Below are 14156 nucleotides of genomic sequence, written 5' to 3'. Positions count from 1 at the left end.
AAACAATGTCCCTGGCTCCAGAGCGGCGAAACCATCTAAGCACTGGCTCCATCATTGGCTGGATCCTTGATGATGCCACAGCCATCCGTGGCTAGGAGTTCAAGAGAGGATAACCAGCCTCGGTCTCTCTGGATGGGTAAGGTGGCCCTCCCTCTCCCCATCACTTAGTGAGATGGTAGCCCATGCAGGTGTCTGTTAGTTGCCAAAACAGAATTGGCGGTTAGTGTTCAAGCGTGTTCAACACCCCAATTACCTTGTGTTACGCTACGTTTATATAGGCCGATAGGACTCATCTTTTTTTAATTTTACTGTAAAAATGCAGGGCTGTGTGGACATGTACAATCTGATCTTTTCAAATCAGATTTGAGTTGCTTTCATTTGTGCATAGCTGTATATGTGACGAATAAAACTTGAAGGTATCATGATTAAGGGATTACGAATCAAGATATTGTGGTTGTTTTTAAAATCTATTTTTAGGAATAAAGGTCAAGGTATAAAAACTAGTTCTGTCAACGTTAACACATTAACGAACACAATTAATCTCCAAACTTTAATATGTAAACCTTTTTTAACGCAAATTAATGATCTTACCAAGTTCGGCCGCAACTTCCTCCTGAAGGTCACTCTCTTTACAAAGCCTAGTGACGTATTAGTGTTTGTTTAGTATTTTGTTTAACACAGCAGTGCTTCTGTTGAGCTCAGAGGGTACATTATTTATGCTGAAATATTATTAAATTAAATTAAATCTCATAACTAGCTACAGATACAGCTGCTTCGCTCTTAGCTCTTAGCTTAATCCAATCCAATGACGGAGCATTTGTTTATCTCTTAAAAAGTTGCTGAAGCATTTTCTCTATTAAAGCTTCTGTGTCTGAGTTTCATTGTGTTCAAGGCTAAAGTTCCCAAAACTACACTGACATATTATAAAATAAAATAAAGAACTTACACCAGACTGTTTATTAGGCATTAATTATTTGTTAGGCACTAAAATTTGTTAGGCATCTTACGCCCCAAAAGTCAAGGCCGTGCTAATGTTAGCGTCCAATTCTGTTTATCCTAACTGGGCAACTCAACCGTGTCATCTTACGCCCCAAAAGTCAAGGCCGTGCTAGCTAGCATTTTACCTTGTAATTAATAATAATAATTATTCACAGGATATTGTTGTGATTAACGCCATTAAACTTTTTAACAGATTGACACACTAATAAAAACACAAATACATGATATGTATCAAATCTGTGTGAAAAAATGACTGGAATGCTATCAGATCAGTGGGATCTGAAAACAGAGTACAACTACAGCTATCTAGGGGTTCGGGTTCAAACACAACACAAAATGAGGTGCCGTCTGCCACCAATCAATGTAAGCTATTAATTAATAATCAATATTGCATTTTTGAGAATTGATACAGTATTGCCAATTATAATTTCAATGCTCAAGAGTAAATGACAATAGTCACGTGAAATAATAAGAAAATCATATCCAGAACATCAGAATCATTTCCAGCGTAAATCAGAAAGAAGTGCTTTAGTGGACAATGGATCTATTACTTACAAATAGACGCATTGTAAACGCTGAGTGAGCATTATTTGAAGTGCTAAATAAACTCCTGCAGTGTTCCAGATGTGTGGCTTTATCGCGGCTCAGTCTTCACAGAGAACAGTCTGTTCTGCGGTCAGACTGTGGTAAGCTGCCCCTTTTCCAACATCTGTATGCTGTAGACTCTGTGTTGAGCAATAGTCCTGAAAAGTGATAATAAATCGTCTGTTGTTTGCTTGTATGTTTACATATTTTGCATAGTTCTAGTGGTTCAACGAAAGGAGGTTTTTCTTCAACTTCTTTTCTCTCTTGTTTAGGTGATTATGAACCCGACCAAGCATACCACATTGTTAGTGTATCTTAGGCTAGCTGCTCACAAACCGGGGTCCAGGGACTCCCAGGGGTCCGTGGTAAAATGAGATTTCCATTTGGAGGCAGGGATGCCTTTGTGTCCAAATAAGCATATCAAGCACATCTGCACATGAACCCAACGCATGATTCTGTAAGTGTAAGTATGGCAGTTGAGATGATGTATCATTTAACCCTTTAACAGTCACAATAAGTAGTACATGTGCAAAAATTATGTGTGAAATTGTGTTCCTGGATCCTCATTTAGCAACTTTTCAGAATCTGAAAGTGGCCCAGTTAGGGTTACCGTCACTTTAAGACAATGGCACTAGAAAGTAAAACAGTTTAGTGAGCTAAATAAAACATGGACATTAAAATGTAATGTTTATAGTTACCTACCTATCTAGATAGCTGTAGCTATAGCTATTCAATACACAGTGTTCCGCTATGATGGATATATTACATATTTTATTATGTAAGGAGAGCATGGCGTTAAAGAGGTGTCAATCGAAAGGTAAAACACATACATTTCAGGCTCTGATATGAGCTTGTGCACTGTTTATGCTGAGCTAATGTTAGCGTCCAATTCTGTTTATCCTAACTGGGCGACTCAACCGTGTGGTCACACGTGTGGTTTTGGGGTAACATAGATATTTTATTATCAAGTTTCTGTCATTCAGCAAAAATAATATTATTAGGGGGTATAAAACATGAAATTCAATCATTTGTCTTACATTAACTGTCTGTATATCTTGAAGTAAATATCTAAAAAGCCTCATCTCACTACTGCAAAAGAAGGTCTATCATGACGTTACAATACCTGTTAAAGGGTCAATAATAATAAAAGAGATTAGATGTTTTGGAATGTCCTCATTTACTATAAAAATTTACTATTTAGGAATATCCAAGTTAAACTCTCTCTGCCATTTTCTGTACAGTATCCATAGTATCTCCAGTGTTTCCCAGTCAAATGCTGACCTGGCTCTCTATGTGTGGCTTCATACTCCCATAGTCCTCCCTGCAAGTCTTTTCCCCTCTCTTTGCTTTCTTCCGTTCTTTCCTCCAGAAGCACAGGGAGCCACACGTGCCTGCAGACTGTTTAGTGGATCTGGAGGAGTCCCCAGACTTAGTAGACAGCTCTAGAGGAAATTCCACAGGCTCACATGTTCCTGGTAAAGGCCCCGGTGTGGACGAAGGAGCTGGGATCCCTCTGGCTGAAGGGGGAAGACGATAGTTCCAGGACCACAGAAGGCTCCTCGCCGAGCTGTAGGCAGACCATGGTTAGAGAGGCATTTTAAGTACCATGGTTGGAAAAATAAATTTGTTCCAGAGTTACACTCATTTAAAAATACCTTGCAGTAGACAAACACAAGAGCATTGGGCTGTTTCCCCTCCTTCTCAGCAGTGTGTCATCTCGAAAGTATGAAGTGAGCAGAAAACAGCCAGAATTCTTTTTTGCAAAGTTCCCCATATCATTCACAGTAGCTACCTTTAACGCCTCATATTCTGTCTAGACTTATTGTGCAGCCTATACATTTATAGGATCACTGACCCTTTATATTGTACATGTTTACAATGAGTTTGATGGCTACAATGGCTTTCCATCTGCCAAGATCACTGCAGCTTTGAGATGGATTAGGATTGTGCAAAGGCATCTGCTCTGTGTTGACTCTGGAGGGCACTTGGAGACTCTGGAATGGCAGACCCAGGACAAACGGCACTGCCCGAGCAGGCTGTACCTGAGTGCAGGGGTTTTAATGACTCATCATGGCCTGAGAAAACACGTAGAAAGGTTTAGGGGTTTCCACCGCATAAAAGACTGGAAGTCCAGTAAAAAGGTTTCCTGGTTAACTTTTATAATTTTATCAGAATCTTAGCTGTTGTTTTGTATGAACAGAATGTTCTGGTTGTAAGTGGTGTAACAACAGCCCGCTCCTCATGAAGTATTTTGGGAGCTCTTAGCTTTCTTTAGCAATTCTCCAGGAAAATGTGGTCACTTCATAGTCTACAGTTTGTCTGTGAAGCACACAGGAATCAAACCCGATTTGTAATATCTAACATTACATTCTTTACCTACGAAGGATTTTTCAAATTAACTCCATAACAATGATAACAATAATGGTGTTGGTTGTGGTGATGGTAGTAATTATTGAAATGATGGTGAGGATGATGGTGGTTGAGATGATGGTGATGATGGTTGTAATAATAATTGTGATAATGGTGCAGGAGATGATAGGGAAGACGATGATGGTAGTGGTGATAATGGTAGAGGTAGAGATGACAGTGGTTGTTGATGATGGCAATAGTGGTAATGATAGTGTGGTGATGGTGTCGGTGGTAGTGCTAATAGTTATGATGGTAATGGTGCTGGAGATGATGGTGATGATGAGGATGGTAGTGGTAGAGATTATGTGATAGTGGTGGTAACAATGGAGATGATGGAGCTGGTGGCGATGGTGGTACTAGTATTGGTGCTAGTATTGAAGGTGGAAGTGATGTTGGAGAAGATGGTTGTGGTAGTGGTGGTGATGATGGTGGCAGTGGTGGCAGTGATTTGGATGGCAAAGTGATGATTATGGTGATGTGGTAGTGGCCGTGGTGACAGAAATGATAATGGAGATGGTGGTGGTGCAGGTGATGATTATGGTGATGGTGGTAGTGGCCGTGGTGACAGAAATGATGATGGTGATAGTGGTGGTGCAGGTGATGATTATGGTGATGGTGGTAGTGGCCGTGGTGACAGAAATGATGATGGAGATGGTGGTGGTGATGGAGGTGAGGATTATGGTGATGGTGGTAGTGACCGTGGTGACAGAAATGATGATGGTCATAGTGGTGGTGCATGTGATGATTATGGTGATGGTGGTAGTGACTGTGGTGACAGAAATGATGATGGTGATAGTGGTGGTGCAGGTGATGATTATGGTGATGGTGGTAGTGGCCGTGGTGACAGAAATGATGATGGAGATGGTGGTGGTGATGGAGGTGAGGATTATGGTGATGGTGGTAGTGACCGTGGTGACAGAAATGATGATGGTCATAGTGGTGGTGCATGTGATGATTATGGTGATGGTGGTAGTGACTGTGGTGACAGAAATTATGATGGTGATAGTGGTGGTGCAGGTGATGATTATGGTGATGGTGGTAGTGGCCGTGGTGACAGAAATGATGATGGAGATGGTGGTGGTGGTGCAGGTGAGCATTATGGTGATGGTGGTAGTGACTGTGGTGACAGTGATGATGATGGTCATAGTGGTGGTGGTGCAGGTGAGGATTATGGTGATGTTTTTGCAGTGTTCAGAATTGATGGTAGTGTCGGTGCTGATGATAGTGATAATGTTGATGGTGTGATGCTGTAATTCTGGTGGTGACGAGATGATAGAGATGGTAGTGGTGGTGATGATGGTGGCAGTGATTTGGATGATAGTAGTAATAATGGTGATGATGGTAGTGACCGTGGTGACAGAGATGATGATGGTGATAGTGGGGGTGGTGCAGGTGAGGAATATGGTGATGTTGTGGCAGTGTTCACAATTGATGGTAGTGGTGGTGCTGATGATAGTGATGATTATGATGATGATGGTAGTGGCAGAGATGGTGTGATGCTGGTGGTGACGATGGAGATGATAGAGATGGTAGTGGTGGTGATGATGGTGGCAGTGATTTGGATGATAGTAGTAATAATGGTGGTGATGGTAGGGACTGTGGTGACTGAGATAATTATGGTGATAGTGGTGGTGGTGCAGGTGAGGATTATGGGGATGTGGCAGTGTTCATAACTGATGATAGTGATGATGTTAGTGGTTATGTTTATGGTAATACAGATGATGATAATGAAGTATATATAACGACTTTTTAAACAACTGTATGTAGATTCAGTGCTATGACAGAGGCAATATTAACCCAACTCACTGACAAGTATGCAAGACCTAAAAAAAGAGGGAGATAGTGTGGTGTGGAGGCGTCTGTCATATCTAAAAAATAACAAGATTTATTTGAATAACTCTGAATAAAGACCTTGGCATCTGCCATAATATCTCAGTGTTTTACTTCTCTGTACTATCTCGAAACATCACATGGTAAAGCACGAGGCCAAGTCCCACACCATCAAGACGCACACTGGACTGTTAGCCTAGTATTAAGGGGTGTGATAAAACTGTGATGGAAAACAGCAGTTCAAAGTTAGAGTTTGTTTATTTGACATGAAGCTCTCTCCTTCTGTTCCCCCCCACTCATGGTTACATAACTTGATCCCAGCTCCCTTACATAACCTTCTTTTCTGAATTTGCGGACACAAGGTAAATCAGGAATTTATGGGTTCATCATGCTGCGGGACCCTTAGTCCAGTGTCTGTTTTACACCCTCGTGTTATCTGTGTCGTGTTAGTCCGTGCAGATAGCAAGCCAGCAGGGCCATATGGCTGGAATGCAGAGCAGGTGAGGGGGCAATAATGAATCACAGTGACCACTCCTCTTCTTCAGCCCTGGAGCAACGGTGTCCAATGGACAGGTCAAGGTTTAGAGCACTCTGCTCCGGAGTCTAATAATAAAAGATTCCATTTGGTTTGGTCGGTTTTCAGAGGATCTTTCCTGAGGCTTGTACCAAAATACACCACAGTTTTCAGAGAAAGGAAAGGTTCTTGTAAATGGATGTCTTCCTGGTTGTCTTGAAAGCAAACGGCAAAGCAGTGTTTTTTTCTGGTATGGGTAGTGCAGAGGAGAAGGATTAGGGCTGATCTAAGTCTAAACAGATGTAAATGGCAGGAAAGAAACACCAGTCTATTTGCTACAGCTTATTTCTTCAAAAAGAAACCTTATACCATTAAATTCATGACTGTTACTTCATCATGGAATATACACCCTTATAAAAGGAGTTCCCAAAGGATTCTTCAGTCCAGGCAATGGTAGGCCTATAGAACCAACAACTCAAGCAACTTGCCATGTGTACAGTCCTATGCAAAAGTGGATGCCCATGGTCAGACTTAAAGGTTTATTAAGACAGAGAATTAATTTAAGGCATAATTTAATGCTTCTTTTATTGCTTAATTTAACTAACTAACATGTAACAAGTATGAACTCTATATGCTCTGTATTTTAAATAAATAAATGGATAAATGGAAACTGTGCTCTGCCTGACTTAGAAAATCAACAAGACATGGGATTTGAACAGGGGTGTCTTAACTCTTGCAAGCAACTGTATGTTTCTTTAAAGAACCTTTTCAGATTTGTTCTATATAGCACCAAACATGGGTTCCACTATTATTACAGATTTTAACAGTGTTAAAGAGTCAAAAACCACTTTCAGCACTATATAGAATGCTGTGCTATAAGTCTGCAAACCTAAGCCCAAGAAATAAAGAAGAACAGAACAGGGGAATCTGCTGTGTGTGTGTATGTATATATATATATATACATACACACAATATATAATGGAATATATATATATATATATATATATATATATATATATATATATATATTGTATTGGGACACCTACAGGATGCACTATGCGCCTTTCAGCACTCGGTGACCCGTTCTGTAACTTTACGTGGTCGGATGCTTCGTGGCCTAGTTGCTGTGGTTCCTAAATACTTATCATTTTAATAACAGCTGATCATGGTCAAGGGAGACATTCCACCAACTGACTTGTTAATGTAATGGTAGCATCCTGTTACAGAGCCACGCTGGAATTCTGACTGAATGAAACACCTGAATTCAGTGGTTAAGAGGTGTGTCCCAATACTTTTGTCCATTTAGTGTAGTTGCTGTTTTTCTTTTTTTCACATTTGGACTCAATCTGAATCTGATGTTTGTGTTCAATTTCATGAGGAATGGATCAATAGAAATGCTCCACAATGATGTTAAAGAAGATGCTTTTCCATTAAAAACCATTAAGAGTTAAGAAGGTTGTTTTCTTCTCCTGTAAAGTTGCTGCTTTGGAGATACTATGCAAATATTTAACATCATATAGCACATATGAGCTTCGTCCTCCAGTCTAGATAACAGAAACAGAGGCTTTAGAGGATGTATGTTATGTGCGTAATAACGAGCATGATCTACAGACAGATAGGAGAGTCAGCTGGGAAGGGATGTAGCATCATGTTAGTCTATATGTGTATCTAATCAAGCCAATGTAGCATATGCTATTTCACCAGCCTTCTCTTTAATGAGACAAAGGCTTTTCTGTAGGAAGCAAAACACGCACTAGTTCCACCAACACACTTGATGCCAGCTGTGCTATTGACCTCGTCCCTAAGGCTCAAACAAAGGCACTTTTTCTGGTGAGAATCCTTGTGAACAGAAGCGCATCGCTCAATTGTCCTGAGCTCCATATGTCCATATGTCTCCACAAGCCCCGCCCATCGCCCCGCCCACAACCCCACCCCCTCAGTGTCGAATTACAGCCGCTCCACAGCTACATCGCTGAGATCTGCTTCTCTCCAGACCTGCGATTATCGGTCCAGCACTGAGAGGGCCACTGCTCTCCAAGCTCTCCATAAAGCCTCTACTGGATTTCACTGACCACTCAAAACCATGGCAGAGCCACAGTGCGCTGGATCGCTTCGTCGAGAGTAGACTTGGGGGCTGGAGGGGGGGGGCTGACTAATTCTTCTGACCCAGCACTCATCTCCTGACGCACGGACTCAGAGCAACACCCCACAGCCTCAATTGTTCCCCAGCTTGTGTCGACATCTACATCGCGTTGTTTTCCAATCCACGGAGACTTGGTTCTTGTGTTGGGAGCGGGATGTAAGGGGGAGCAGCCTCTTTTCTCAGCCCCCCTCCGCCCCTGTTTTGGAAAGCAGTCTCTTCAGAGCAGAACATCGTCACGGTTCTTCTCAGTTCATTCATTCCGGATTTTGGAACCATGGAGAGTGTGGAGAAGGAGTGTGGAGCTCTGGGTGGATTATTCCAAGCCGTCGTCAATGATATGAAGGTACCAGAGCCTTTTAAACGATGTGTGGGGAGCTTGTAGGGGTGTAGGATTTTTATTGCCTTTGTTTCCATTGGGCTCCAGCTGCCTGGACCATTGATGCTGGGATTGATGATGAGGGGGTGCAGCATGGAGGAAGGCTTGCTTTGTTGTGTACCCGAAATCCAAGCACGATCTGTGGAACCTGTTTAGAAAGCTACAGTTTCGCTAGTGAATGTGTGTGTGTGTGTGTGTGTGTGAGATTTTTTTTTTTAAAGCATGACCAACTAGCCAACACCCACTCTAACAGGGTGTAAATAGAGGTAGTTGTGTGTATTGTGTTATTATAGCCATGTGGGCTCCCTAATTGCTCAGGTCTTGAAGAGGCCATGCATGATGGTAAGGTGACAGTGGCTTGGTTATTTGACCAAAAGAATGGTCAGTTCAATTTTTAAGTAATAATCAATAGTCTAACACTCATAGCTTCAGGCATGGCAGAGCTAAAGCACCAGCAGACATGCTACTTCTGAGTCCTGTCCACTTTTTTAATGCATAAGCACCAGTGTAGTGTGTTAACCCTCTGTAGCTTGCTTCTGTATGTATGTAAGATCCTTTGCTGACGCTGGTGATACTATACAGGTGTGAGACTCACACTAATGCACCCCTATGGGTTTGTGATTGAGTCTGCAGTAATACAGATTCAATGCAGTTCTGGAAATTAGATTGAAAAGTGATGTTAATAAACTGTATACGAGTGTGTATTAGTGGATTGGCCCCTGATTGGCCATCTATAGAGTAGTTGAAGATAATTATTGTGCCGCTAGTTTGACCTGCCGTTTAGGGGTCAAGAGGTTATCAGGGCCCAATTTAATTAGTGCTGTCCTTGTACCACTACATAAACAGATACATGGCGTACAGACACTGCAGACAGAGATTGTCTGACACACTTGAAATACAAGCTGCATGTACATATCATTGCTGTCACACAAGAACCTCTTAGGCATAATTTCTGGCCGCTTTAATTCACACATATGGAATTTAAGCAGATGAAACATTTTGAATGTGTATTATTTTTGTGATGTCACAAAAATGTTTAGGGAAGCACACATAGTGATAGTATTTTAACACATTAATAACACGAACAGATCAAGTTTGACTCTTTGAACCACCCCTAGACTGCCCATTTAACATTTAATGTACAAATTATCTGACCTCTGTAGTTTATCTATTTATTATTTATTTATTATTTGGATCAGGCAGTTGTTCTTTACATTGTATCCAAATTTCACGATGAATGGACCAATAGAAATGCTCTGAAATGACTTATAAAAAGAAGAAACTCTTTTCGCATTGACTTTCATTGAAGGTTAAAGGTGCTGTATACGATTCTGAAGAAGGACTCTTAATATGTGAACTCAAACACACCCCACCTTTTTTTCCAGTGTGTAAACAGACAGGAGAGCATGCGAAGGAAACTGGGAGGAAACATCCACTAAATTTATTGAGAAAGTTTATTGGATTGAAATCAGATACAGCTCCTTTAAAAAAAAAAGTTTTTGCCTTTTCCTTTAAAAGTTGCTATTTTGGAGGTTTTGCGTGACAGCGACGATATTCATTATATATTATTATATGTACTGCCCAGGTCCATTTTAGGTTCCCAAGATATAAACAATGTTAATCTGACTTCAAAGGTATAACATGGTCTTTGAGGTCCTATTGTGTACCCAATTAATTGTAATGGTGCGCTATATTCACTTCCCCAGGGGAAAGCCGAATTGTACCTTAAGAAAAATAAACAAAAAGCCTGAAGTTAGGCTATAGAGTTTGAATTCAATCCAAACTATATATATATATATATGATCTCTTACTAAAAGAACTGAAGCCATACCCCTGAGGGTGTCACCCCACTCACAGTGTTTATACCCTAAAAAGTACTGTTTCTTCAGAAAGTGTGTAGACAGTCAATTAGAAATGAAGACAACTGGCCGTGCACTCCTCTTACTCTCCTTCTGTCATATCAGATACTCTATGTTCTATATATAGTCATCTCTCCCACATGCTTGACTTTTGTGAACACTTTTCAACTGTTAAATCTCGAAATGCTGTCCTCCGGCGCTCAGATCTCACACTCCACGGAAGCTTGCAACTTTGTGGGGCGGCTGCCAACCCGTTGCTTTGTTGAGAACAGAGTGGCTGTGCGTAGCGTTTGATGGATGGCTACTATTTTCCCATGCTGCTTCCACCTCTCAGTAGTGATTGTTATTATCGCTCGCAGAATGCCATCATATGAGAGAACTTCCCTGGCTTGGGGCCAGCACCGGTGGCCGGCAGAGTGGAGAAGGGCCCAGTGCTGGCTCAGGTCCAGGCTTGGCCTCGGTTCTGCTTGTTCGACATGTGGCACTTTTAACTCCCTGAGAGAAACGTACGGGAGGGAGTGGTGATGTCAGTGATGTTGTCTGCACTCTGGGAAAGCCCTTGTTTGGCCATTTGTGCGAGGAATGACCAAAGACACGAAAAAGCTGTGATAGGTACAGAAGATTTGTGTTTATGGAAGGCAGGATGAACTGAGAGATCGTTCTTTATCTTGTTGGGTGGCGTAATGGCAGCTGAAAGAGATCGGAGGCTAGTGTGAGACAGATCTACATACAAGCTGGAGTTGACCTTTGGGTTAAGCAGAGTTTTAAAGGATTTGAGGATGTTACATGGAGGCTAAGTAGGCCCAGAGATAGACAGCGATACAATCGAGTACAGTATTTAATATGTGTTGAGATATTCACAAGCCCTCTAGAGAGGTAGATATTTGTCAAATTGTGAAACACCTGGTTCTTCAAAGGTTTTATGGTGAACACTATCAATATAAATAGGACCATGACTTTTTAAAAATGCCTCTATATAGCAGTGATTCTCAAACTGCTCCTAAAGTGCCCCTAGACAGCATAGATTTTTGCTCCGACCCAACTTGTAACACAAAGGCCAGTAACAAATACACTATATGTCCAAATGCTTGTGGACACATCTTCTAATGTATTCGTTTAGCTACTTTAGCTACATTGCACCCATTGCTATCACATATGTACAATGCACACACATGCACAGCTCATCTAGTCCCTGTAGAGAAGGTATTCCAATAGAATAGAACTCTCTAAGGCAGATAAACATAAAAACACACACAAAAAACCCTAATGCCAGGCATGTGCTTGAAGGGTACAATGCTCCCCATCATTGAGCTGAGGAGCAGTGAAACTGCATTCTCTGGAGTAATGCTTGGTGCTCCATTCAGTACTTTTGGGATGAGTTGGGGAGTTGGGGGTGAGGTGGGGTGATGATCATCCAACATTCCGACCTCACTACCGCTCTTGTCATTGAATGCAACCAAATCCTCACAGCAGTGCTTCAAGATGTAGCAGAAAGCCTTCTTCCCTGGATAGTAGAGTCAGTCACTCTAATAAAAGCAGGATAATATGTATACTAATAATGTTTAAACCCTTCATTTGGGAAGAAACAAGTATTAGAAGAATTGGTGTCCCAATACTTTTGTCCATAGTGTGTATGGACCATCTGGGGTTCCCATGAGTCAGTTTAAAAACTGCTGGTATTTTTAAACCAAAAAGTTGTTTCTTTAAATAGATATATAACATTGTTATTGGTTCCCTAAAAACCCTTTAATAGATCTAAGAACCTTTTGTGTAAATAGTGTGTAAATAACCTTACCATAATGGAAATATGTATTCCCCCTAGAACCACCACACATCCAAGCCAGGTATTATTTAAAAAAAATAATTTTTCCTAATGTAGAGTGGGATTGATTTACCTCCAGTCATTCCTCCTCTGTGTCCATGCCTTACAAATAGTGGAAGTACTACCAGCTTTCTGTTTTTTTTCCGATAAAGGAGATAAAAGGAATATAAATGGGAAAGGATGTTGCTGTGTATCAGTGCCTCTGAAGAATGAAGGGTTCACTTGGACTGGGAGCACCATGGGCCTTTCGTGACCTGCAACAACCTCTTCTGTTCATCTGTCTCAGACTCAATCTCTTCATAGCCTTCAGCTCTGCACACGACAGGAAAGCTAATTAGCCACCTGTGGCTGTGAGAGTGGACATAGCCATAGCTATGTGGAGGCAAATGCGTTCAACATGGCAGTAATTTCTCAAAGAGTGTATCTAATTTAAAACCTCTGCAGCACCAAATAAGGGGCTGGAATGTTCAAAATGGTATTGCTTTAGCAAGTGTTAGGGGAGAGGACCAATAATAAAAAAAAAGAATTAGCATTATTTTAATAGCATTTTTTTAAAACACAAAAGGAAACAAATACAACCACACAGTTTATGATGTTCACTGAGTTCTTGTTTTGGGAGGCTTAGTTGTAGCACCATGTAAAAAACTAACCGCGTCACAAGGAGGCCGTACTTTAACCTGGCTGGCTCTCATCCTGAGTTATATATGTGCTTCAGAATGCTGGTATAGTTACAGATTACCAAAACAGGCATTAAAAGAAAAAGTGTATAGGAGTGAATTCTGTTACACCGATCTATCAGCCATAACAATAAAACCACTGCTTAAAAATGGCTTTGGCAGAGCTCAGAGTGGCTCAGTGGCCTAATGCGCTTCCACTATGGCCCGGGGTCACAAGTTCAAATCCTGAGTCATGCCACTTTGCCATCAGTGTCAGGAGTTCAAAAGAGCACAATTGATCAAACTCTCTCAGAGTGGATAGATGGCACTCTTTGCCCTCATAACTCCTAAAGGGAAAAAATGGATAAACAAGTTATTATAAAAAGAGTCTGCGACCCACTGAGGGCATGAACTCCACAAGACCTCTCAAGGTGTCCTGTGGTAGCTGGCCCAAGATATTAGCAGCAAGTCCTGTAAAATGCAAGGTGCAACCTCCATAGACCTTCTGTTTGTCCAGCACATCCCACTGGTCAGTGATAAGTGGTAGTCAAATGCGTCTTCAAAAAGTCAGACGGACATACGATCGTGCATGAAGTGACCAGGTGTAAACGGGGTCTCAGATCCTTACTTTTCTGTTTCTAGCACATCAACCTCAAGAACTGACTGTTCACTTGGTGTAATATGTAGATCCCACCCCTTGGCAGGTGCCAATGTACCCAGATTATCAATGTTCTTCACTTCACCTCTTCACCTCTCATTGCAGCTGATCTGCTCTGAGTCCTGAAATAATACAAGAGCAACACATGAAACTCACGTTTCAGAGGTATCTTTCCAACAGAAACTGGGTGTGTTGGACTAGCTCCCTTCCAGATACCTCCAGGACAAGGATGATATAAAATCTGGTGAAGATGTATCTCATTGTCCATGACCCATTAGAGACACTCACTCCTCTATACCTTGGAC

The 14156-nt window shown here is 41.4% G+C and overlaps 1 protein-coding gene across 2 annotated transcripts in view; it reads left to right on the top strand.

Moving 5' to 3' along the window:
• Window positions 1-8296: 8296 nt before the first annotated feature.
• Window positions 8297-14156, top strand: part of mtss1la (MTSS I-BAR domain containing 2a) — a 37669-nt gene continuing 31809 nt past the window's right edge. The window contains exon 1 of one of the 2 annotated variants that reach the window (XM_072695122.1): window positions 8297-8823. In XM_072695122.1, coding sequence (XP_072551223.1) covers window positions 8755-8823 — 69 coding nt within the window. In that variant the 5' untranslated portion in view covers window positions 8297-8754. The remainder of the gene's footprint in view (window positions 8824-14156) is intronic. The other variant, XM_072695123.1, reaches the window with a different exon arrangement.

Source organism: Salminus brasiliensis, chromosome 13, assembly GCF_030463535.1.
Source record: "Salminus brasiliensis chromosome 13, fSalBra1.hap2, whole genome shotgun sequence".
In the NCBI taxonomy this organism is placed as follows: domain Eukaryota; kingdom Metazoa; phylum Chordata; class Actinopteri; order Characiformes; family Bryconidae; genus Salminus; species Salminus brasiliensis.
The sequence above is the reverse complement of the archived record's forward strand: the minus strand, read 5'-3'. Positions and strand labels throughout refer to the sequence as shown.